At 40.9% G+C, this 26,172-nt stretch overlaps 1 protein-coding gene across 1 annotated transcript in view; it reads right to left on the bottom strand.

Moving 5' to 3' along the window:
* The window catches only part of WDFY4 (WDFY family member 4), a 191,015-nt gene that overhangs the window by 159,848 nt on the left and 4,995 nt on the right, over nucleotides 1–26,172 (bottom strand). Inside the window, exons 3-15 of the mRNA XM_014958090.1 lie at nucleotides 22,040–22,154; nucleotides 21,207–21,310; nucleotides 19,823–19,969; nucleotides 19,252–19,441; nucleotides 17,976–18,165; nucleotides 16,687–16,844; nucleotides 15,929–16,381; nucleotides 14,379–14,483; nucleotides 13,835–14,025; nucleotides 10,562–11,172; nucleotides 6,913–7,006; nucleotides 1,223–1,437; nucleotides 212–315 (exon numbers count right to left, since the gene is read on the bottom strand). Of these exons, the coding sequence (XP_014813576.1) occupies nucleotides 212–315; nucleotides 1,223–1,437; nucleotides 6,913–7,006; nucleotides 10,562–11,172; nucleotides 13,835–14,025; nucleotides 14,379–14,483; nucleotides 15,929–16,381; nucleotides 16,687–16,844; nucleotides 17,976–18,165; nucleotides 19,252–19,441; nucleotides 19,823–19,969; nucleotides 21,207–21,310; nucleotides 22,040–22,154 (2,677 nt within the window). The remainder of the gene's footprint in view (nucleotides 1–211; nucleotides 316–1,222; nucleotides 1,438–6,912; nucleotides 7,007–10,561; nucleotides 11,173–13,834; nucleotides 14,026–14,378; nucleotides 14,484–15,928; nucleotides 16,382–16,686; nucleotides 16,845–17,975; nucleotides 18,166–19,251; nucleotides 19,442–19,822; nucleotides 19,970–21,206; nucleotides 21,311–22,039; nucleotides 22,155–26,172) is intronic.

The following is a 26,172-nucleotide window of genomic DNA, read 5'->3' on the forward strand; positions in this document are numbered from 1 at the left end:
TTTCTGGCTATAAATGACAGGGAAAACATGCTTTGTGGAATAAGATTAATATTTTTGTAGATAGCTTCCATGTCTGTCTTGGAGCAACCTACTTCAACAGCAGTTTCCTGTCATTACAGAGACATCCTAAACCAAGCCCCTGTCCTTCCATCACAGAGACATCTACAACTCATCCACCGTATCAGCATCAGGCTGTTCATTGTGTGTTTACCTTTACTCCAAGCTGCATTAGCTGAATCACATGAAAGGGCATCAGTCTTGCTTTTGCTGGGCCTGGAAGGCAGTGGTGGAGAACCTCCCAACCAAAGAAATTGCCTAATGTGAAAAAAAAAAAAAAGAAGAAATCAACCAAAAAATAGGAAAATATTTAAGCCAGACACTTTGGAGTCATAGCAACCACACAAATACAGCTCAGCCCTCTGGGACCAACTTCTTTATTGGATACTAGATTTTAAAAACATCCCAAGAAATGTTTTCCACGGTATCATCACAAGTATTTGTTTTGTTCTACACTCCCTTTTCATGGTTTTTCTATTGACAAAAGAACCACAGGTTTATTTTCTTCAGCAATACTTTTAAATACTAATTTTTCAGAAAAAAATCTATGGGTTTTTTTTGGGGGGGTGAGGTGGTAGGTGTTTTTCTGTTGTTGTTGTGAGGGTTTTTTTGTTTGCTCATTTCTAAGAAACTCTGTTCCATTTTTGAGTAAAATAAATCCAGTCTTCCACTGCATATCCAGCTTCATCTGCACTCTGATCTCCATTTGGTTCTCTCATGCCTAATATTAGTTAGCATTAAAGAAAGTACCTCCTCAAAGGAGAAACAAGAGAGACTGGGAAACAAGGCTACATTTTTTAATTTTGCAACTGTCATTGACACAGATCTGAGACCAGAAAAAGTCACTTTTACTCTTCAGGAAGGAGCTTCACCATTTGAATACCAGGAGAGTTGTTTTGTGATTACTTAATTAGTTACCACACCTAAAAAGCTTTACAAACCTTGCAGAGATGATGCAGCAGAACACTACAGGCTCTTACCACCCTCAGTAAGTCATTTAAGTATCTACCCTGTGATCAATATGTAAGTATTAACTGAGATTGAAACAAAAGGCTAAGAGTCTTGCTGAATTAGAGCACTACGTGAAGTATCCAATTATTACACAAACCTTGCAGAAAATTTGCACCACTAAGGGAAACTGGTTGCATTAGACACAATGTGATACCTCAACACATCCGGCTCGATAGCCTGCGAGGCGAGTTTCTCAAACACCCTGGTGAGGGGCAGGTGGAGCGGGTGGCTCTGGTTGCGGAAGGCGTCCTGGCAGGAGGTGACGATGGTGCTCAGCAAACCAGACCCACACATCACCTGGCGGCTCTTCTCCGACTTCACCAGAGACTGGATATGGTCGACCACAGCACATTGGATTTCCTGCGAGAGCTGAAACGGGCACAGAACTGAAGTCACTGGGCTGGAACTGATACTGTACATGGTAATTGATTTTTTATTATTTTTTTTTTCCAATTTTCTAACCTTTGGGTATAAAAATCTGGCCCAGAAAAGATGCCTCTAGGGCCAGGGGCTCAAGTGTAACTACGTAGCTCTTCTATAAAGCTCTACACCTGAATAGTGTGAGCGTATCCACCTGAGGAGTTGATTGGCCACCCACAGCTGAGCTTTCCTGCCCCTACACCATGGTGGTGAAGGAAGAAAACTATTAACTTTTATTCAAAAGAAGCGACCACCACCAAGGACAGGTTATCAGGCATAAACTCCAGGACCAACACAGTAACTCAGAATATATTTAATATTAAGCACATGTAGAGTCATCTCAACATGATCTACTCCGTTCTAAAAACCTTGCTCTTAAACAACACTGTATCCAGCAATATCATGAAGTACTTAAATTTTAAACACTTCTCATGGCCATTGTAGAGTATATCCACCTGAGGAGTTGATTGGCCACCCACAGCTGAGCTTTCCTGCCCCTACACCATGGTGGTGAAGGAAGAAAACTATTAACTTTTATTCAAAAGAAGCGACCACCACCAAGGACAGGTTATCAGGCATAAACTCCAGGACCAACACAGTAACTCAGAATATATTTAATATTAAGCACATGTAGAGTCATCTCAACGTGATCTACTCCATTCTAAAAGCCTTGTTCTTAAACAACACTGTATCCAGCAATATCATGAAGTACTTAAATTTTAAACACTTCTCTACATGTTTTGCTGAATTGAAACTTTACTTCATTATTGCTTCTTAATGTTCTTAAAGAAATATCTGAGTTCTCATAAATTATCTTCAGAGCAATTGGTTCCCAACTAGGAAGGGAGCCTACCCCATTGACCTAACCAGATTTCACAGTAAAGTAACTGGGCATCATATATTTAAACACAAATCTTAAAAATATTAGATGTGCCCCACCCCCAAGAGCTTTCTGGATTTCTCATATGCTCTTCTAGGAAATATCTATGCAAACTTCTAAAGAAAAGGACAATAGTGGTGGCAAATGTGCAGACTGGGACATTAGGATTTGATTTTATAACATGAATAAGAGGCAACTTCACTGGATTCAGAATAAGCTGCTTTATTAAACGTAAATAGGAATTCAGCTCCTTTGCATCCAGACCAAACTCAAAGCCAGTACAGAACAAATTCAAAGCCAATAACTCATTTATTTCCAAAGCGCTCAGCAACCAAAAGCCCCATTTGCAACCCTTAGACAATTACACCAGCGCATTCAACACAACATACATGTTATTTTTGTAAACTCAGCTACTATTTTTGATATCTGAAAGGCAAGTTTTCTTCTCTTTGAAGGACTGTCCATTCCCAGTGACACAAGTTTCACTTTGCATCTCATTAAATACAGAAACCACCCACCAAACTGAACCAGACTACTCTTCACAGAGAGGCACTTACTGCTACAGTGCATCAAAGCCTCACTTACAACTTTATGGATCTTTTAATTACTGTTTTACTCCATTTATGCTGGATGCATAAAACCACACGAAAACAGAGAAGGACACAGGTCTTGACTAAGCAAAACTACTGGTTTACTCCAAAATAAATCCAATAAAAGCATAATGGCATATGAAAAAATTGATCATTTTCATTAGCTTAGCAGCTTCGTCAATACCAGTATTGTCTTGTTTTGAATAAAACGCGCTGTTTTCATGGATCTTAGTTCCAGTAAAATGAGATTTTAGTGGAAACATTAATGGTGGCCAGGAAACCAGGCTGCGTGTTTCTATATGCATGGATTGATTTTCCCAACACGTATTACTTGCCCCATGAATCAGGATATTGAAGTTAGAATGTTGCTGGGCTCACAGCTCTGCCTCAGCTTGGAGTCTCAATGGCAACATTTACCCAATCTGTTTAAGTAGTTCCCTGATTCTTGCTCTCAAGAGCCCATAGTTCCAAAACTTGGTAGCTTGTCTCTGAACTTCAGAGACACTGGCTGCTTTTTAAGGAGAAAGTGAATAGCAAGAGAAAGAGGACAAATAAAAGAGCAGGCTGTGGGTCTGGAAGCACAGGAGGAAAATTGCTTGGTCTGTATAACCAGTGAAAGCTTCAGAAGTTGGGTGATCGATGAACAAGCAAACTTCTTACTAAAAGCCCCAAAATAACCTTGGAAAAGAACATGCAGACAGGCTGTGCATTTTCTTTGAAAAAAAACAACCAAACAAACCTACTCACTCTGCGATAAGAACAGGCTCAGCAAAGAAAAATCCCCCAGGAGACAAGGCTGGAGCAAAGCCCGCAGGAAAGTGCTCAGGGGAAAGAGCTGACCTTCAGCTTCCAGCCCAGACTGCAGGACCTACTGCCAGGGTGTCTCTGATCTCCTTCCTGCTACCAGAGCTCTGGTCCAGTCTCCTTTTCTTTGTCCCAAAGCCTTGGTTGCACAACCCAAAGGGGAATGAAGTTATGGCCAAATAGCCAAAGAATTTCGGAATTCACTGTGATATTAATACTTACATTAGCAGTGATATTAGTAATATATGTCTGAAAGCAGACAAATCTCAAACATCACACAGTCTTTTGTGGGTTGTATCTTACTATATCAGAGACCTTTTCAGTTGTCTTCTGTGGGTCGTATCTTACTATATCAGAGACCTTTTCAGTTTAGGAAGAATTTACATTTTTTAAAAGTACAAATACTTGGGAAGCATTATGCTGTTCACACCTGCAGTGAGAACAGCTAGCTCAGGCAAAATTTAAAACAGAGATAAGGGTCTTTTTAAAAGTTGCAAAACCCTTATTGATGCACAATGTTTTAGTTTCACAACTGTGAATATGACAGCAGTTCATCATAGGAGAGACATGGATAAAAATAGAGAGGAGGAATCCAGCTGTGGAAGCAATAATATTATTGAACAAAAGTATAGATAATTTACATAACGAATCATGCGAAGGTTGGTGGTTTTTTTTTTTATCTTGTACTCACAAGAAACCTGCCAGGGTGATGATATAGAACTGAATTGTTCTTTGATTCTCTTCTTAAAAGTTCTTTTCTTTCCCTTACCCAACCCTGTCAGCTCTGGGAGATCTCCTTATCTGACATCACGAACAGAAAAAATCTGGCATCACAGTCGGGAGTCTTAAAAGCCACGGTTCCAAAATGCCAGCCAAGGATGAGATAGGTATGTCTGAGGGGAAGCTTCTTTCTTTTTAAGGTAGAAAAAAAACCCTGTGAACATCCCGAGCCACACATCTGAAGTGAATGTTCACATTTCTCACTTTAACTTGGTTTTTGACATATGTGACAATGGCATTTTTCATCACTGAACATGCAGCCTATTAATAAAAGGAAAATCCACCTTTTATTTGGTTTTATTTGGTTTGATGGGAACTAGATTAGTACCAGACCTGAGCATGAACACGTGCAATATCCTCTAAACACAATCTACTTACTCAAAGGCAGTCTCTTGGGGGGGTTTTAAGGCTTTTAAGCAAATTTTCATACCCGTATGACATTAAAATGATTTTTGATCATACCTAGGAATGGCAGTAACATACAGCCACAAATCTATTCTCCTAAGCTTTTAGCTGCCATTCTAGAGAGTCAGAAGAAATGGATGAAGTGCCAGACCCCCTGTTTTACTGTCTGCTGCTGGTTTTCCTGTGCTGACAGGCTCAGCATTGCTCCAGCCCATCACTGCTTGGGTCTGACAAAGGTTGGAAATTTGGTAGGAAACAAATATTATCTCTGAGGGTCAGAATCAAAGTACATTAATTTTATTGAATTACATTAATTTTTCTGTAAGAGCAGTGGGTTTTTTTGCCATTTCTGTGAAAGCAAAGGATTTGCACGTGACCTGAACTGATTCTGAAGATTTTTCCAGATGACTCCAGAACACCTGAAGCTAAAAGATCTACCACAGCCCTAAAACAAGCAGAAAGAGATGAGTTACTACCTGTCCTTCACCATGGCTCATAAAAAGTGTAATATTTGATTTGGGCTTAAACTCAGAGCAAGAAGCCCCCCAGATTTTTGAATGAAAGTCTACAGTCAAAAAGCTCCATCCACAAAGAAATGATTTCCTCTCTCGTACAGCTGTAAAACGCTGCTGCGCTAAAAGAAAGAACAGTACCCTGTTTGTGACTGAATAGATCTATTCAAAGGGATATTCCTTCAGTTTTTATCCTTTACTGAGTAGCTCCTCTTCACTAGCAAGTGAGGGTCCACCTTTTGTATCAGATCTTGCCTGACTCCCATGTTCCAAGTGGCACCTCATTCACAAGGGTTCATGCATGTTATGAGCAAAGGTACCGAAGTTCAGCCTTTTGTGTCACTCCCTGGTAGCATCAATGAGCTGCTGGACATGAGGTTCCACTCATTCCCTCATCCATTTTTAAACAGAATTAACCAGAAAAACCTCTATTTTTCCTCTCCTCTGTTTGTGGGTCATTTGATGAAAACTCTTCAAGACATGTGTTGACTCCTACCTGGAGCCAGGACCCCACATAACAGTGGTCCCATTTTACCTGAGGCAATCCTATTCACAACAGCAATCCTAAACAAATACTAGCAGTATTAATTTCTTGTTGACTAAGAAAAAAAAAGGAGTGAAAAAGAAGAAGAGATGAACTTGCTTAACTATATAACTGAAATTGCTGGAATTTGTGCTCTAACCCTTCATATTTTTAAGAACACTGCCATCTACTGAGGCTCTGAGAGGCTTTCTCTCTCCTACAGCTCAGCCCTAGAGCGAACGCTGGTAGTTTCTTGATGACACTCTCTCTCATCCAATTAACCATTCTACTTGTTTTTCAGAAATTAATTACTGTAATTAACAAAATCTCACTCGCTGCTGGCTTGGTTCCGCTACACAGAGCTGGGATGCGCTAGCAGTCAGTTGCACTCCCACCTTCCACAGCTCTGGGTGAACAATCTGGTTTTATTCCAATCTCTCCCTACGTACTTAAACCGTATCCAAGTATCTTAGACCAGACAGCAGATATAATATTGGCAGTATATTTGTTCAGAGGGGGCGTATGTATGGAAATTTTGATAAAGCAAAGCAGATTCTAAGCTGCATTGGAAGTTTATGGACCATTAGGCCTGAAGGGACAGACTGTTCTGGTTGCCGGGTCCATTAGCAATATTTTAAACAATTTTCAAGGGATTTTGACACTTGTGGTGCCTTTGCAGTAAATATTCTGGGACCAAGACCCATGCACTGCATCAGGCAGGTACAGAAACATTGAGTCAAACTGAGAGCCAAGAGCCTTTGTTCTCCTGACAGTTGTTGACTCCATGAAATTTGCACTGTTCTTTCTGCCAGTGTTCTAGGTAAATTTTAATACTTCCACATCTGCAAAGAGTATGCAATTTCCTGGAAATGAAGGAACAGAAAAGCAGAAGACGCTGCTCAGACGGCACTTTGATATGTTCAGACTCACCTGAGAGTGTCCCTCTTTGTACAGCCTTGGCAGCAACCTCACCATAACACAGACAGCTCCGGGATGTACAATGGCACAGTCTCCCATCTCCCACCTGCAGGAAGAAGACACATAAGACTTATCACCATAATTATCATTAACAACAGCAAAGAGGGTCCAAAAATGTTACAGTAGAGTCCAGCAGTAAATCCTCCCAGCAGTAACCAGGCTCAGCATGTGAAATCAAGTAAATACAGATGGCCTGGAAGAGCTGGAAGAGCCCCTAGAGTACCAAAGGCAGGACATAACCTGCCCATGAGCTCACAGCTCATGGACCTGCAGATTCAAAGATCACAGCAGCCTCTTTAAACAAACTTTGTCTTTGAAGGCACTTGCCGTACAGAGAACGGACAACTAGAGGGATCTCTCTGATGCATCAACCCAGAACCAGTGCTGCATTTTCTATTTTCAAGCAGTTTGTAGTTTTGGTCAGACAATAAATTCAGTACTTTCAAACTAGAAGAGCAATAAGCAAACAGTCTTGATGAACCCAGTATGCCACCGTTGCATTCCAACACCATATTCTGCCTAAACTAGTAAAAAAATAGTTAAATATCTCTGCTTCCCAATCAATTTTCATTTGTTTTGCCACGTATCACCTTTGTACATTCAGGCACAGGAGGGAACTGAGGCATCAGAGTTATGAGACAGAAGAGCAGCTTTTGCCATGAGGCAGGCTTGAGATCAGATATATCTCAAAGACACAGCACAGCAGTAACTCTAGTTCAGGCACTGCAGGCTCGTCGTGTTCAGACTATAATCAGCATTTCTGAGTGCACCTCTGAACCAGAGATCGGATGTGCGCTCTCAAAAACATCTGTCCCAAATAAATCTCGGGAGAAAAGCAGAGCCAACATCTAACAGCCATAATTAGACTGAAAAAAATAAAGCACAATATGCTTTATGGACTGCATAAAACAAAGGGTACAAGTAAAAGAGCTTAAAAAAAAAAAAAAAGAAGCTTTTACAAGCGACCTAAAGGAGAGTAAAAATGCTGCAATTAACTTTTTAGCCACTTCTAAAAAGGCTCATCTGATATATCAGAGCAGCAAGTAAGGTGTAGTGCACTGCCACACAGTGACAAATGATTCTTACTGCACCCTCAGGAAAGATACTGCCAAAGAAATTGTTCTTTTGCAATATTTTCTGTGTAATGAATCAAACCCAGATTTAGTATAAATGCTTACGGCAACAGTGGCTCCCGTGTGAACACATACATCTGTACTTGACATGAAGGTGGGTGAGTTTTTAAATGTCAAATAGGAACACAGAATCATAGAATTGCCCAGGTTGGAAGGGACTTTTAAGATCATTGAGTCCAACCATCAACCTAACTCTGATAAAAAAAAAATCACTAAACCATGTCTCAAAGCACTACATCAACCCATCTTTTAAATACCTCCAGGGTTGGTGCCTCAACCCCTTCTCTGGGCAGCCCATTCTAAGGCTTAATAACCCTTCAGTGCAAAAATTTTTCCTAATATCCACCCTAAACCTCTCCTGGTGCAACTTGAGGCCATAGTACACAGTAAGAATATACTCTCCTCCCATCTCCCTCAAAACACCCTAACCACCTTTAAAGAGAAAAATCCAGTCCCACCAGTATCAATAGGATCAAAATTTCAGTCTTTTTTTCCTGCTGTGGCTGCACCCCCTGAGCAAGTTCATTTTTAGCCTAAGCCACTGTATTCAAGGACTGACTTTCCAAACTTCAGAGTCCCTGACCAGCATCAAACTCAACTTCCCTGCCAGCACCACACGCTTTGTCCCCTCTAAGAACATCATATAAGCCTTATCTCCAGCCTATTCTGTGGTTTTTCCAAAAGGCCCTGATTTTCTGGCTTGTCTTAGTACAAAAGCTGTCTCCATGTACCAGCTCCTCTCTCCTGCCTCAGGGCTCCCCAGTCAGCCCCATGATTCCACTCCATCTATGCCACCAGCATCATGGTGTGAATCCCAAATCTGCTCTGCACTCACTGCTACTTGAAAGACAAATTAAAGGGTCTGAGGACAAAATGAGATGGCCCAAAGAACCTGAAGAGCCATTAGCGCAGCGAGTCTGTGGTAACAGCAGCCATTCTGCTAAGGTGGGCATGAAGAGGGGCTTCCCTCCCAAAGAGATGTCAGCCTCATTAACACAGCTTGCAGCAAGCTCTCGCTAATCACCAGGAGCAAAAAAGGAGAAACAGAGACCCCATGTGTCACAGGAGGTGTTTCAAACATCACAGGAGCAGGAACACAGAGGGCTGTCAAATGGGAATGAAAGGGTCAATTCCCCTGCAGCCCAGCAGCTTGCACCATCACCCAACCTGTCATTAAAATGCTGATTTTCCCCTCATTTCCCCTTTTCCAGGGATGTTAAATATATGTTGCAGGATGAGGCATCACAGGCCACCTACACTGATGGCCCTCAAGTTCCTCCTTTCACGTGGCACAGCCCCAGGCCGAAGCCTTCTTCAGGAGGAAGTGTGAGCCTGGAGTATAGCAATGAGGAAGCTGCCTCAGGGGAAGCACGGGTTTGGAGGAACTCCGGGAACTTGATTTCTTGTTTTTATTTTCAGAAAACTTCCTGCTGGAAAAGAACAGAGGCTGTGTGGCCTGAAGATTGATGGTCTGCCCATACACGCTCCTCTGCTGTGTTTGTATACACTTGTCCTGGACACTCTCCAGCCACCTCTGGCTTCCCTTTGTGCCTTCACATCCCAGAACCAAAGCCAAACTGTCCCAAACCAGACACTGGGAACTGAATGGATCACAATTTACGTGATTAATTTCCACTGATCTACTCTTGCTCCAGTATCTTCCCCAAGCCTCCCTTACCCAACCGCCCACAGCTGCGGGCTGTGGACTTCTCACAACCACCACCATCCAGACACTTTCCACACATGTATCCATGTTCTCCCAAACAGGGCCAGGAAGATCTACTTTGAAAAGAGTACTTGTTCCTCCTGAGCCACCAAGTCCTCTCCCCAGTGCTGATTATTTTGTTATTGATTCACAGCTACTTTGATTTCTGGTGTAGTCTCTCCTTCCTGCAAAGGTTATATATTTCAATATAATCCTTCATTAGATGAGGCAGGCAGCACTACTATTCCTTTTCCAATTTTCTCTATTTCAGCTGTATGAGCAAGAATGTGTGTCTGTACACATGTGCCTGAACACACACACAGGGGAGGATTCGAAATAACTGAAAATAGTTTTTATTTTTAACATATCAGGTGACTGGAAACAGCTTTCCACGTAACTGAAAAAGTCAAAATTGATTGGGGTAGATTCAAGCAGAGACTAAATCCAAGCTTCAAGTCCCAGCAACCCTTTCCTTAGAGCTCAGTCCTGTTCCTGCACTGCACGTCAGAATCTTCAGCACAAACTCTGCAACTCTCAGGGTTGTGTGTCCCACTGCTCCACTGAACATTTATACCCCAACATTTACCATCATCTACCTTTCAAAAAGAGATCACTTCTGCTTTCCAGAGGCCTAGGAGTTGGGACTATGGCACAGATGTGTTTGTTCTAGGCAGGTTATGTCACACCTTATCTCAGTTTACTAGCATATAAAATGCAGATACCTGTCTTACTATTATATTTCCTGTAGTAAATAAAGACTTACTTCTCTTCAGGGTTTCCCCATAACCTATGGGAAGAGGCAGAAAATTTATTGCCTGGTCTTTTCAAAGCAACAGAATGTTCTTCTTGAGCTTGGGGTCCCTCCTGATCAGTTCTCAAGGTATCTCCCACCTCTGGCTTTCTCTCCTTGAAGTAGTTCTCTAGATGGAGAGTTCCTTTGACCATGTGATCAAGAAAATTCAGAATCCATATGCAGTTCTTTAGCCACATTGGGAAAGGTTCTGAAGAGCACAAAGCTGCATCCAAGAATTCTCCAAACGTCCTTGTCTTGTCAAGGCTCATAGACATTTGCCCTTCCCCTTGTGTCCAGAAGCATCCAAGTGACCCGAGATCCTCTGCCATCTTTTCAAAGAGACCATTCCTCTGGAAGAAGTTGCTGTTGACAGGGTCCAGGTGCAGGGCTGCTGTTATCCCCTGAAGTGTGAAGAACACGAGCTCCAGTACACAATTCTGTCCAACTGCTGCCCACAGCCCAGAGGGAGGGTCCTGCAATGCACCTTCCATGTCCGAGAGAAGTGACAGGAGCCCATTGAATCCACTGCAGGTTCTGAAAGCTGAATGGCTCTTGGGACTCTCCAGTACCCTCAGGAGTGACTACAAACATGGGGAAGAAAGGAGACAAAAGAAACACTTAAACCAAAGGACAAAGAAGCTTTAGAATATTTTAAAATTCCAAGTTTGTACCAGAACTCTTTCACTGAAATTTCACTCTCTTAAGAAAAAAATAAATTAACAAAACTTGTTCAAAGTAAAGGTCACCACTGCACGGCTGTTTTCCTCCTCCCTTCCCCAATATATCCAATGAGTCAAACAACCAAGACTGTGATGCACCCTCGGGAGCAATCCATGGAGTCAGCCTGAGGTAGGGAATAGTGCTCAGAGGAATAAGCAAAGAAATCTGATTTCTTGCATTACATATCCTAGTTAGTTTGGCCAGAGGTAGTGTCAGACCTTCTCAGACTCTCTCAAGTAATCTGTCTTTGCCTTAAATAAATGAAAACAAAGATTCAGTTGTAAAAAACCTCATACAGACACTGAGAAGGCAGCGCAGCTCACTATAGGCAAGTCTTCCTACAGCCCTGAATACACACGAGGGGCCACACTAGACTTGTGTTCATATGACCAAGCAGACCCTTTCCAAAAAAGTAACTGCACAGGATGGCCCAAAGAATACTGCAAGCAGCAGTCTCTCCTCGTTAAGGCAGGCAATAATAATTCCCTTGCTCAGCAGAGTTAGTTTTAAAGTTTGCACAACGCTTTGGAGGAAAAAGGCCATAAAGAGTCAGATCCCAAGATAATGAAGTCATTAGATTTTATCTAACTTCAATGAGTTAAAGCAGGTTATAAGTGAATCCCACTTGACAATATTACATATACATAAACCCCAGCCTATACCACTTGTAAGTTTTGAATGCTATGAACTTGCCATTTAAAAAAAAAAAAAAATCTAGAAAAATGATGAAGAGTTGTAGTAGTGGAAATAAAATCAGTGAGAAAAAAGAAGTTGCAAACAAACAGGCGGGTATATTTGAATGTAATCCATTTTGGGGATGTTGCACAGTTCATTTTGTAAATACAATGCTCTTTCCACCACCAGAGACCTTTCAAATTTGAGGCTGTACCTTTTCACATTGGAAAGGGCTAATTTCACATATAAAGTTTCCCAAGAGATATCCAATGACAGAAGTTCACTTCACAACCTGCTGAAGAGGAAAAGTTTCTAACATAAATATATCTCCCTGTAACAGGATCTAGGACTGTAAGAAAGGGTTGCCACAACTGGAGGGGGAGGGGGAACTCTATTACTGTCATTCAATTTTGCATGATAATGTATCAAACCAGGCAGAGACTTCTGAACAGGGAGTAAATTTAATAACTCAGAGTTGAAGTTATCAGGATGGCTTTAACACATTTCAGAGAAGGTCAACAGTAACCACATTTCCTCCAGCTCTAACTCAGTTAGAATTTAATCGCCTGTGAGTTAGTATTCCTCTGTCTCGAATCTATAAAACTGATGTCTGCTGGAAACCCCCTAACTCAGTTAAAGTTAACAGAATTTATTTCACATTCCATTATTTGTTATTCCTCATAATTGTCCACGTGCCACTCTGGAATACGGTGGTGCTAATTGCATTTGGGCTCAGGCTTTAACAGCTAAATATATATTAGCAAATCAATCTGAATTTGTGTGTAACACAATCACAGTCCCAGTCGATGTAGATAATAAATTCATTTGCTTACATTATGCCTTAATACAGTTATCATTTGTCAAAATTAAACACTGAAGCTGCATTTATTTTCATATTAGTTTGGGCACCCTACTCAACTTTTCCACAAATGGTGTTAAAGTTTTCTGTTTCAAACCTAAGCTATAAACTTTGTCACATTTTTGTTTGTGTTGTTTTGTTGGTTGTTTTTGTTTTTAAGTAACATGGTTCTTGTATCGCAGAAGCAGCTGCTGAAAGGTGAATTCAGTTCACACTTAGCAGAGAAGGTACCATGAAACTCTAAATCAGTGCTCACAACACTGCTGCTTTTCAACTTGATGCCTGTGATCGAAACCAAAATAAAACCCACCGATTCTTTCCCCTGCTTCATTGCTTATGGATCAGACCCTCTATAAACACAATAAAGCTATGAATAGTTCCAATTTCTTCCTCCAAACATTCGTAAGACTCCTTCTTTCCACCATCTCACATCTCTTTTTCCATGACACCAGTGTATGCAAGAGATGAAAAAATTAGACAGCAAAATTTCAACCTTGTGAAAATCATCACAATGAAACTGTTCATCTCATGCCTACCCTACCCCTTCCAATTTTACTCCTTCACGTGCTCCCTCCACATCTCCTCCACTTTCCTTCACATTTCTTACTCCTTCCCCTCTTCTCACGTGCTCTCTCCACATCTCCTCCACTTTCCTTCACATTTGTTTCTCCTTTCTCTGCCACGTTACATAGAACCACTCTTAGAACTGTGACCCTCACCATTCCAATATCTCTGCCCTGCATTACTATGCAAATCTTCAAAATACTTCACAATCTGATAGCAAGTGAAGGTGTTGACCACACACACATTGCTAAAAAAATCAAAGCACCCAATTTACCAGAGTCTAAAACTGGTCCATGGCTCTTTTTTCTTCTGCACTTACCTTTCAAGAAAAAACCACAGTGTTATGGGGGAGATTAAGAGCAATTCACCACAAACCAAGCATTTTTCAATAAACCAGCCGCCAAGTGGGAAGCTACCCCAATTACCTTCAGCAGATCGAGTTTCAGCTGTAGTTCCCCTTGAGTAGAAGAACAGAGGGCCCCAATAACAATGCTCATGTATTCTTCATAGTTGATGACTGATAGCTGCTCCAAGATGCTGAGAGTAGCACTCCGATAGCACTCATCATCCAAAAATATCTTGATATATGGCACCATTCCATAGTCCTTCAGAACAACTGGGAACAAATATGGTATCATTTGTTACTTAAACTAATTTTTACTTGTAGTTTTCACAGGCAGATATTCAGTGTTGGTGTAAAGTGCCACATTTCTACAAATACTGCAGGAGAGGCAAGAAGATCCAGTTAAGATGAAGATGACACAAACAGAATGGAACAAGAACCATTAGGGATAAAGTAACTGGATGACCATGGTTTCTAGTCATCCAAGATTACAGCTTCCCAATATAACAATGAATGAAAAGGAACAGATGCCTTATTAGTTTTCAGCTTAAACATCTCTTTAGTTCATGAAGGGGACTGTTTGATAGTTGGTGACAATATATTTGCAGTCATATGTCATATCTTACCCGTGTTCCTCACAGAGCCCACTGTAAGGGCAGCCACCATCTTCAGCATCACAGCATTTAATTCTTTCTGAGTGTCTTCTTCCAGACCAGGCACATGGGTTCCAGCTGCCAGTATATTAAAATTAATAATAAAATTTATACAAGACACAGTTAACTGTAATTAAAATATATTAAAGCAAAAAGGAACACCTATTCTCCAGCACATTCTAGTTTTCTCTTAAATATTACTTAGAGGCTATTTGAACTTTAAAATGAGCAACAAAATACAGACAGGGCATTGTCTAATCTGGGATTGGGAAACACAGGTCTGATTCTATGCTTTTCAGCCCATATCTCCTGCATAACTATAGGCAATACTGGTAACACTGGTGTTTCCACTTCCCAACTGATTAAGAGTTACCTGCTCAGTGATACCTGGTAGGGTAGGAACACACACAAATAAAGGATCTAATGCAGAGAAATTAATGCAAAGATAGAAGAAAGCCTTGGTATTTATCTTGCCAATCCTTATCTAAGTACTCTTGTACAAAACTCTAGTTCTCTGATATCAAGAATGTAAATCTAAGTGTCCTTGCAGGTAATGGATGTCTCCTCTCTGAAACTTCTGCTGCAATTCATATTCCTTCTGATGCTTGGAATAAATGTGTATAAATAATTCAACTGTGCCTGCTGCATCAGAATTTCTACCTAATACTTTGGGTCCCTCCTCCTTTACTTAAAAAACTACAATCGCACCGAAATTTAAAGGCATTTCCTAATTCATTCAACACAGAAAATGTTATCATGCATTTTTCTTTCTTTAAAATAGCAATTATAAACGTTTCAATATGCGAGTCTGTCCCCTAAGACAGCTGTACACCACAGTTACCGCACCAGGACTATTACCTTCCTGTTTTCATAATAGGAGACAACTATATCAGATGACAATAGGCAGTAGTAATTGTGGGTAATACATGCCCAAAATTCAAAAAAATTGCTTTCCATCATCAGTCCTCAGGATTGTGTTATTTTCAGAGAAACTAAGCGCTGTGGAAAACTCTTTCTTCCACTACTCTCACACTGCACCAGGACTATTACCTTTCTGTTTTCATAATAGGAGACAATTATATCAGATGACAATGGGCAGTAGTAATTGTGGGTAATACCCAAAATTAAAAAAAAATGCTTTCCATCATCAGTCCTCAGGACTGTGTTATTTTCAGAGGAACTAAGCACTGTGGAAAACTCTTTCTTCCACTACTCTCAAGCTGCTACCCTAGAGAACCCCAAATTGAGACCTGTCTAAAAGTGTGGGCTGAAGGGTACCCTACAGGATAATTCATCCTACACTGATGAAGAACAGCCCAGAAGCATTTAGGCCAGCAAATAGAACAATAAACAGATTTCAGTGAGGACCCAGCTTAGTATGTCATAAACTTAGGCCAGCTGGCTTGCAGACAAAATCTAGCTACTCAGTATATAAAATTTATAAATCAACTGTAGAAAAAGATACACACATTCCTATCGATCCACCTACTTCAGCAACCATTGTGAACGACATTAAGTTGTACCTGACTTCCTCAGGATCTTGGCTTGCTTCCTCAAAAGTGCCAACAGTAGGCCTAAGAGCCCAGAGTCACGGAATATGTCGCTGAATAATGGGTCCTTCTCAGTCATGCTGAGAAGGCACTGGAGAGCTGTTAAGGTGCAGAATGGCACTACGTTTTCCTTTATCAAATACTGAACCTTCTTCAAAATTTCATGGGGGATATAGGACAGGTCTAGCACTATGGATTCCACCAGTCTGAAGAACTGGACTTGGACCGGGTGTGGTTTGAAATGGATTATGTCAGTAAACTGGTTGATAGGTTGTAGTGTCCATTCCAGAAGGAAGAAGTTCACTCTGTCCCAGGCCCATATGGTACCAATGGCTTCCAAGACTCTTCCACACAGGTGCTGGTCATTGCTTTTCAGGAAAATGGACTGCAACACCTGAAAAGCCTGAAGGTTTTTCACTGTCATTCCTGTGGGATAAAACCAGGTGAGATCATTTTTACCTCAATGCCATTTAAGACAGCAAACACCATAATGTTAAATCACGTGTGAGAGTGGAAATAGGAGTCACAGACATGCAGAATGTGTTTGGGAGGCATGTACTCCACCTTGGCTCACACCTGACATGGTCAGCTCAGGTTCCTGGAGCATTAAGCACATGGATCAGAAGATGCCATCTCATACTCCTTTCTCCATCTTAAGACACATAATTCATAGAGCTTCACTTTTCTATGACCCACCTATATAGCCACACGTATATAAATATATACTGTACCAGATCGTGTCTGTTCAAAATCAAAGTGTGGTAATTGCGGGTGTACGATATTGCCAGAAACTTTCAGTTCAGTTTTTCCACAGGTTGTCAGGCAAGTCAGCATGTCCAAGACCTCATCCAGATAGGGGTCTTCTTCATTTTCCTGTAACCCCTCACATCTAGGAACAAATTTTGGGATTGTCATATGTTGATGCCATAGTAACACAAACATTCTTGGATATATCACCAGGTACCGAGCACACAGGAGCTACCTATTTTACTCCCTTATCCTCCCCAGACTCTTTTACTGTCTTCTTGTCTTATTTCTGTGACTTGTTTAACAATCTTACAAACAGTAACTCCACACCAGGGTGGCACATTCTGAATCAGAACAAAACCTACAAACTGAAGAAGAAAACTGAAGTGACACTGTAAGAAAAGGAAAATAAAACTTGGAATTTAGTCCAGTTATGTGTACTGAAAAAAGAAGTAGTTCTCTCCAAAAGAACACCTGCTTTGGGGAGTAAAAATTTAAATTGTCTGAGACATCAAAAAATTAAAGCAGATACTTCACATTAAAAGGTAGGCATATTGTTGGCAAGGTAAGGCACTTGCTAACTGAGATAAATAACAGAAAAATCACAGCCCCCAGGAAAGAAAAAATATTGTATTGCCTGAGTTTTGTGAATCAGACAGGAGGATGGCATGTCTCTCCTGCATAAGGAAATAGTTTAAACTGTAACCCCAGATTTGCCATAGTTTAGACTGAAGTGAGAGTCTGTCAAAGGGCAAAGAGCTGCTTATCTTGTTGTCCTATTCTGTACCGCTTAGAAGGGTCAGTTCTTAAGGAAAACTGTAGCATCTGGGCATGTGTTAGCAGCAGAACAATAGACTGATAGCAGAAGTTAGGAACATCACAGAAGAAAACAGAAAAAATATATTCTATTTTAATCTAAACAAGAAAAAAAAATAAGGCCAGAGCAAATGTTAGTATCCATTTTGACAAGAAAGAATGCAAACAGCAAGATTCTTTTTACCTGAAAAAGAAATTCCAGACATCAGAGGAGAGGAAAGCTAGTCACAGAGAACATTCAGGAAAGAAGCTCAATCTTATCCCTTCCAGCCAGTGTGTGCCGGGAAGGCAGACTAACCTGGAGCCCTGAGCACCTGTGTGCTATTTCTGTTTCTCCAGCCTAATTACATCAGTTAGAAAGGACAAGGGCAGTCCTAGCTCTTACTGATAAAGATCAGGTGTTCTGAAAATGAAGTTTTACCCTCCTCTTGAAGCCCACTAAAACCTCTCTACTTACCCGAGTAAAATTTTTAGCAGGAGTTGGTAGCCATCATTATTTTCAAACTCTGTTAATAAAGCTGATGATATGGGATAGGAATCTTTCACAAAGCACAAGACGATACTAGCAGCTTCACAGACATCACAAGGAGGTATGGTATCAACCAGCTTAAAGAGATTCTGAATAGCTATTTTAATGCAGTCCACAGCTGAGGGGAGAAAAAAATAAATAAAGCAGGCATTTAAGAATGGACTGTCAAACAAGTTCAAGGTTACTAACATAAGCAGAACAAGTTCTCAGTAAAATTTTTTTCCCAGTAAAATAGGAGTCAGTTAACTCTCTTTTCTACACAGAAAAGATAAGAGGATATATGAAACACCACCCATCTCAGAGGCTATATGAAGAACATTTCTGGTTTCAAAGCATGCGTGCATTTCTTTGCTTAATTCCCAGAAGCAGATTCACTCTCAAGAGTATAAACTTCCAACCCAGCCATTCACCAAAATTCATATATAGTGAATCCAAGGTAAGTGGAAGCTGACACATTTAATTGTATGTAACGGGGTACACACCTCTTGCTCTGAGCAATGAAACCTAGTCTTTCTTGTCTAGTCTGATGGCTGGTCCTTCCAGAACAGCTTCAAAATGTCTAAACAGTTCAGTACTGTTAGAACTATCATTCCTCAGTCCTTCAAGTCTCACCCAGGAAGCCAAATTTTTATTTAAAAAATAAATAAAGATACCTATATGCAAGTACTCCATGACAAGTAATACTGATAATAAAGAGTGGATAATAAAACTTCTTTTTCCTTCTAAGAAACTGAGACTCATGGCTTTTGAACTTCTTAATAATTAAAAAAAAATGCTGACTCTAATAAAGCCTAGAAGAAATGTCAATGCAATTCAACCACTTATGACGTGGTCCCAAAAGATACTGTCCCTCTAGCAGTGCCCTCAGCCTCGTATTTAGAGTGTGCATGAGCCTTAGACTCACACATTGAGTCAGACAACTTAAGAAAACCCATAATACATCTTTCCCTTCTCTACATTAGTGTGATCAGGAGGGACTGACTCTTGCCTGTAGTTTTATTTTTCGTGTAGAAAAAGCTTCAGTTTCCAGATGGCTACCAGTACTAAATAAAGCTCCTGTCTAGAAAGCCAAGAGCTCATGCTTTGCAGTTGACTCACTACCAGAATGATGTAGATATAAAAATCTGTCCCAGGGAGACTTTTCTTGAGAATTCATTCTCAGGGTAGCTACGAGGAAAGGAGAAGCAAAAATACTGAACCAAACCTTGTAGGTACACAATGCTGTTTTTGGTCTGAGCCTTTGAAATCGTTCTCAGCACACGGCCTGTTGGTACTTTCCATGAGGGGCTACACTGGTCCCAGAGGGAAGCAGTTGCTATAATTAATGACTGAAGCTTATCAGCTGCCAGAAGTTCCTCTACACCTTGTTTCTCTCTGTACAAGTTAAGCATTATCTGAAAAGCAAACAAACATCAGATACAATAAACACCTCCATAAAATATCTGGGAGATGAAGAAAAATCCATTGGGCTTAGGGATTATAGTTTGATGCTAATACCAGGAGAAAGGATGCAATGAAATGAACAAGTAAAATACCATTAGGATATTCTCAATGGACTTTTTCCCACTAAAAGTCATGTTGTTTTGTTTAACAAAACAAGTAATATAGTGGGATCATCTCAGTTTGTTTTATACTGTTCCTGATGCTTGTTCAATGGTTTTCAGTCCAAATTTGCTCCTGGTTTTTTTTTTGGCAGTTTGAATCAGTTACCAGCTAAAAGCCTTAGTGAACATCTGAGTAATCGGGGCAAATGAACTCCCAGAAACACATCTCACCTTAACAAGCATTTCCTGACTTTGAATGTCATCCTCACTTGTCTCTCTGTCATCACTGGTTTTCTTCAGAGGGAAAGTAAAGAAAAGGTACAGACACTGCATCAGAGCCGCGGGAAGGCCAGATCCAATGATGCTGCACACAGTTCTCTAAGTAAAGAAAATAAAAATCAGTCCCTCTAGAAGCTGACCACAGTTTCCCTGTGTTTCTGCACACTGCACACACCATGGCAGATGAAAGAGCTACTTGAGTATTTTATCCTTACAAGTGCTCTAGGACATACGAGCGCTGCAATCGAACAGCACGGCTCTACAAAGCCACTTGGCAGAAGCAAAGACACTGACCATGTGAGGCCAATTCTCCATGCCCTCCATGACCCAGCGTAGCAGCAACTTAGCTATAATGCCTTTGCTTTTGTAACATACTGAATAACTGCACACGCACTTCTAATTTTAGCTTTTATAAATGCAAGAGACACTGTTTCTCCACGATGTTTCTCAACACTTAGTTTCTTTCCATCTTCCCTACGGCTGTGTACAACTTACAGAGAAGTCCCAGCGTGCCTGCTCGGCACACAATAATCAGAACAAACATCAACAGCAAATTAAACAAAAGAGTGAAATTTGTGATATGAAGTTTTGTGTGTCCCCTACATAAAAAAACCAAACAATGTCTTAAATCTGTGAAAAACACAAACCTCATCAGGAACACAACCTTCAGGCTGTGACTAACTATAAATAATTTCACAGAGCTCCTTATGAGACAGAACATATCCACTAGAAGCTGACAGGAAGATTTTATTTTCATGTATCTGAATGAGGATGAGACAAACTGCTCAGCTCAACGCGAGGGTTAAATGCCCCCCTGGTGCCCATCAGCAGGCTGTACTGATGACACCAGCCTGCATTCAGGATGGCTGTACAAGTAAATTTTGTGAAATGCTTTTAAATGCTTCAAAGTGAGAGGCTACCAGGGTGGAAAATCCAACCACTGCATTACCAGGTAGACAGATCCTTCCTTTTTGATGTGTAAACCGCAGTGACAGAGGAAGGTTGAAGAGCAGTGATACACAATTGAAAACAAAAGTATACATCAGAGAAATAAAAGTTGCTTGATGATCAAAACAAAAAGGGTATCTGAAAGCACAGAGCGCTTACTTCCCTCTTTTAGGAAAGCCTGGACTATAAACCTGCTGGGGTGTTGTCTATCTGACTGTGTGCCCTGGGCATGCTGAATCACAAAGCATTGGGGAGAACGCAACCGATATGAGACTTGGGTGTTCCACTGCTGGGGTGGCTGCCCAGCTTTTCTGAAATAAAAAGGACAAAAAAAACCCCAAAACAAGACAAAACAACAAAAAAACCCATTTGTAGTCATTTCTCTTACCAAGTCAGTCTGTGAGAGTAGATACACGGATTTCAGGAGCAAACAGCCATCTTCTGCTTCCCCTTTTTGTTGCAGCAATTGCTCCAAAGCAAGACGAGCTTCCTCTGTTACCACAAAAACATTAAAGTTCAATTCCTCAATGAAAAATGAAAATGCTGCATTGATCCTTTCTGAGAAATTCAACAAAATTACAATAACAGGAGTCCACTGAATAGAAGGACATTAAAGGATTTTGATCCAGCATCAGGCTTAGGTCATAAAATCATAGAATGGTTTGGGTTGGAAAGGACCTTAAAGATTATCCAGTTCCAACCCCCCGGCCCTGGGAAAGGACACCTCCCACCAGACCATGTTGCTCAAAGCCCCATCCAGCCTGGTCTTTAACACTTCCAGGTTGGTTCAGGTAAACTAAGTGTTTCAAACAGTCCATCTTCACTGGGAATAGCAGCTCAGCTCATGAAGGCTGCCAGCTGACCAGTGCAAAGAACGTACACCAGCCACCAGGAAAGCCATGCGTGGCTAGAAGTATTTCTCTCATTAAATAAAGCTCCTCAGAATAGCATGTAGCCTACTCTTTTACTGCTTAGCTGCAGTATGATACATTTCCAGCTATAAAAATTTGAAAATCAAGGTCATTACAGCATACCAGCCCAGATCGTTAGTGCAATCATCCAGAACCAGTGCTAGCTCACACCTACTAAAAGATCTGGCTTGCTACACTTGGCATCGTCCTGCTCCCCCTTTATTGCCCTCATGATAAACACAGAGGACAGCTGAATGTCAGCACATTCCCAGAATAACTGGATCCAGTGGATATGGTTTGGGATCGTTACCTGCAGGTTTGCCATTGAGGTTCCTCTTAATTTCTTTTGTCAGAAGCTTGGAAACCTCACTGGCCAACAGCTGGATGTTGGGGAATACGATCGCTCCAGAGGACTGTTCCCAGGCCTGAAATCCAAGTGTAAATATTAAGTCTTTCAGATACAGCGTGCCTTTGGCAGATTGAGAAGCACTAATGAATATAAATAAACAAACATAAAGCTAATATTCCCCTGCAAATATCCCTCCCCAGCCAGTGTAGTCCATTAAGCAGCATTTGCCAGACAGGCAGGAGCCTGACACTACAGATGCAGAAGTCGACCTGGAACTACCTTTATAATCACATAATGCACATACTAGAGAGCATTTACATTATTTCCTCCACTGAATACAATCAAAACAAGGTAAATGATGCCATGGAAAAGATGTACTTCTAAAATGCTGAGATTATGACAGTAAATGTTTACTGGATCAGGATTTTTAAACATTTCCTGTGTTATAGCAAGCACGCCAAAATAGGAAGGCATAGTCCTATATGCATAGCTAGCCAAGGAAAACAAATTTACAGACAAGCTTATAAATTAATATAAATTATAAAATTTATAGACAAGCTTATAGACAAATTATAAATAAGTTTATAAATTACTTGTTAAAGAACAGACAAGCAATTCAATGCAAAACTGACAAGAGGAACAACAGCAAGACTTGATGATTCCCTGCTCTGAGTCTGACAAACAGATCCTTTCTCAAATACTTCCTAGCCTTGACTTTAGGGAGAAAAACAAAAATCAAAAGCAATAAAAAAAATATTCCAGTAGATTATTACTATGGCATTCAACTGGCCTCTGAGAATCAGGTACCATTACTTTTATACAGAACATCCAAGGCTACACACATCAATATATTAGGGATAGTGCAGCATTTGCCTCTAAATACCAGGCTGAGACACCTCTCTCCCCAGCAGCCTTGATAATTCTCTTTACAAAAGTCTCCTCCTGCTAAAAGCTCAGAAAAATCAAGCTGTAGGGCCATATGATGAAAGGGAAAAAAAAAATAATCAGACATCTGTTCTCCTAAAATGATTTGGAGCAGACACCCCGTAATACTGTCTGCCAAGAAATCAGTAAAACTCTTTGTGAAAGAAGATGCTCTATAAACATTATTTCCTTCCCTACCATTGCTTTCAATTACTTGTTCTTTCTTTGCTGATGGCAGCTCCTGGACAAGCTCTTTCTCTCCCCAGAGTGCCACTTGTCTGTCAGCAATCAGGAGAGCACCTACTTTTTACTTCATTTTACTGCACTGACCTCTGGAACTGCACTCAACTCCTTTTTTTGTAGGCTACAAAAGGGTGAAATGAAGTCACACAGTGTGCCTATCAAATAATTTTAAATCAGTCAACAATATTTTTTAAAAAATGCTAGTTTTTTCAGATGTTATCCATGAATTGTTTTCAGAGACCCTCAGCTGCAGGAACAAGGTCCTCTGATTCCTTCACTTCTGATGCAGAAGCGAGAGAAGATTTGCAAAGATTAGAAGCAAACTGGGCAAACACAGTGACAAGAAACCCACAGCCACCTCAGAATACACAGTGTTTGTTATTAAGCGGTATGCTTTTTCAGAGGAAAGCAGTGATAGATTCCTGCCCCTCTGCCTCAAAGAGGAAAACCCTCTGAACAATTCAGGAAGGATTTGTTATACTCATTTTTCTGCTAACAGAAAGAGCAGGGTAAATTTCAGAAGTTCAGACTATACTACCATTGTGCAAATATTTAGCTATCCCATCTCACTATAGACCAGGCCTCTAATTCTGATTTTCTTTTTATAGATGATCTTTCTGTGGGTCAGACACCAACCTCTAGAATACGCTTAGAGCAGACCTAATCAGTTCTATATTCATTTTTGAGCCTATAAAAGACTTGTCTCTGGAAGAATATCAACCTGGCTTCATTCCAGGATGTCTGCCTTCAGAGGAAACTCAAATAATATGGTATCAATGCGATCTGGTTTTCTTTCTTCCTCTTAAGGCGGTTTCTACATGTTTAAGACTCTGCCACAAGTTCCCTGTGTCTGCTGCTACCATCTGTCCTTCCTATTCCATGCCTCATTGGGAGATGCTAGCTCAAAAGCCAGCTGTGAAATAGAACATTCTGATACTTCGAGGCACCAAGAAGGAAGACACAGAGGGCACATTAAAACGACACCCAGCCTAGGCCTGAATCACAAGCTAACATTTTCCTCCTACACCTTTTCCTTCTGCATCAAGGAGTACCAGTGAGTAATGAGCATCCACACCCCAGGTGGCTCCTGGTTAGTGCCCTCTGTCTCCAGCCTTCTGAGTAAGTGCTAAAGCACTCTAAGACAAAAAGAGTCTGGCATCTGCGTGATCAAATAAGGAAAGGAAAAGCAAGAGATTAAATCCTCCAAGGAGGACAAGGATTTATGCAGAGTCCTCCTGTTAAGCAGGAGGAAGCAAGGTAGTTTCTGTAAGAACTTCATAACACGGGCAACTCAAACTGAGATGTGTTTCCCCAAGCCAGCCCAGGGCCCTAGCGCAAAGGAGAAGGCTGGGACATGAAGGGAGTAAAAGTCACATGGAGAAGGACAAGATGACTCAAAGCTAAAGGGCCAGAGCCCCCTAATGTACTCCTAAATCAACGACACAAGGCCATATGGAGAAGGACAAGATGACTTGAAGCTGAAGGGCCAATGTACTCCTAAATCAACGACACAAGGCCAAAATGCTCTAGCCACACATCTGAACCTAAATGCCTACAAAGCACTGCAAAGCTCCACTGAGGCATCTAAGAGAAGTGAGGGGCACAAAACCAAGTGTTAAACTGACGAGAAATTCACATGTCCATTCTGAATATACTCTGTAACCAAAATATCCTCTAGGAATTTAAAATCCTCTCTTTGCAGGCATTACTGCAATTCAGAAAATGACTTTCTACAAAGTTAAAGCATGTGAAGTTCAGCCCTACAGAGGTGAAGCATACGATGGTTATGCACATTGCCAGTCCTGAAGTTGCACTATATAATCTCATCTTGCCAAGACTTATTTCATATTCACTATGTGGTATTCAAAAACTAAAGTCACAACAGAACTCAGGATTCTTAATATGTGAGAATTTAAATTTCATTGTAAATTTGAGGCAGGAAAACCTCAGCAGAAGGTTGAGGAATACATGGCTTACAAGAGGGGGAGGGGGGGAGCACTTCAGAGAGACAACAGCAAATCCTATTTTGCTATTTTTGCTTAAATATGCCATCATTAAAATAGGGTTTCACCAAAAAGAAGCTTTTATTTTCTTTTTGAAGGACTTGCATAGTAGGAGAACGTAAAAACACAGATTCAACACCCATAAATATCCAAGGTAATTCAAGAGAGAAACAATTCTTCTCTACTGCAACATGGGCACAGTACATTTAAAGACAGGCCAGGTTTTTTGACAGTATAAGCTCTGCCACTCTGTCACTGTACAGCCCACTCAAACAGTTCTCTGTACGTTTCACACACTCTAACAAACAAACCCAACTCATAAAGCTCCCACCCATTACAGAGCTCTTCAGGTTTAACCTTTCAAAAAGGCCTTCTCAGAAATCGTTGGCTGATGAAAGCTCTAGGGCATGGGTAAGGGCAGCCTGCTAACTGAAATGTTCTAGTTCTCAGTTGTGTCCCTCACCCACAGTACGACCTTCCTCTCCTCATGCCACAGTTTCCCCATCTATAACACAACTCCTCTCTCAAGCACTAAAATTAGACATCAGCACTGTCATCAACCCAAAAATTCCATCTGAAGACTGTAACCCTGTGTTTACCCCAGCTGGCTGCACACCACAACCACATTTTCACAGACTAAAACTGTGCTCAGCCCCCAACTAAGGAATAAAATAGATGAGACAGACGCGAAGGGACCTCTTCACAGAGTACTCACTTTGAAACATGCCTGTCTCATCAAGACATCATCTTGACTCCAAGAATAGAATTTAGCCATTCATGAAAGTAAAGCAGTGCTCCCCCACATACTTTTCTCATGCCAATGTAGCAGGTTACTCAGACAGAAGGAGGATAAGAATCTGTTGCCCCAGGATCCCAACAGCATAAAAGTACTTCTCACCTAGGCAAAGGGATCATGCTCCAATT

Source organism: Calidris pugnax, unplaced genomic scaffold (assembly GCF_001431845.1).
Source record: "Calidris pugnax isolate Ruff unplaced genomic scaffold, ASM143184v1 scaffold352, whole genome shotgun sequence".
Taxonomy (NCBI): Eukaryota; Metazoa; Chordata; class Aves; order Charadriiformes; family Scolopacidae; genus Calidris; species Calidris pugnax.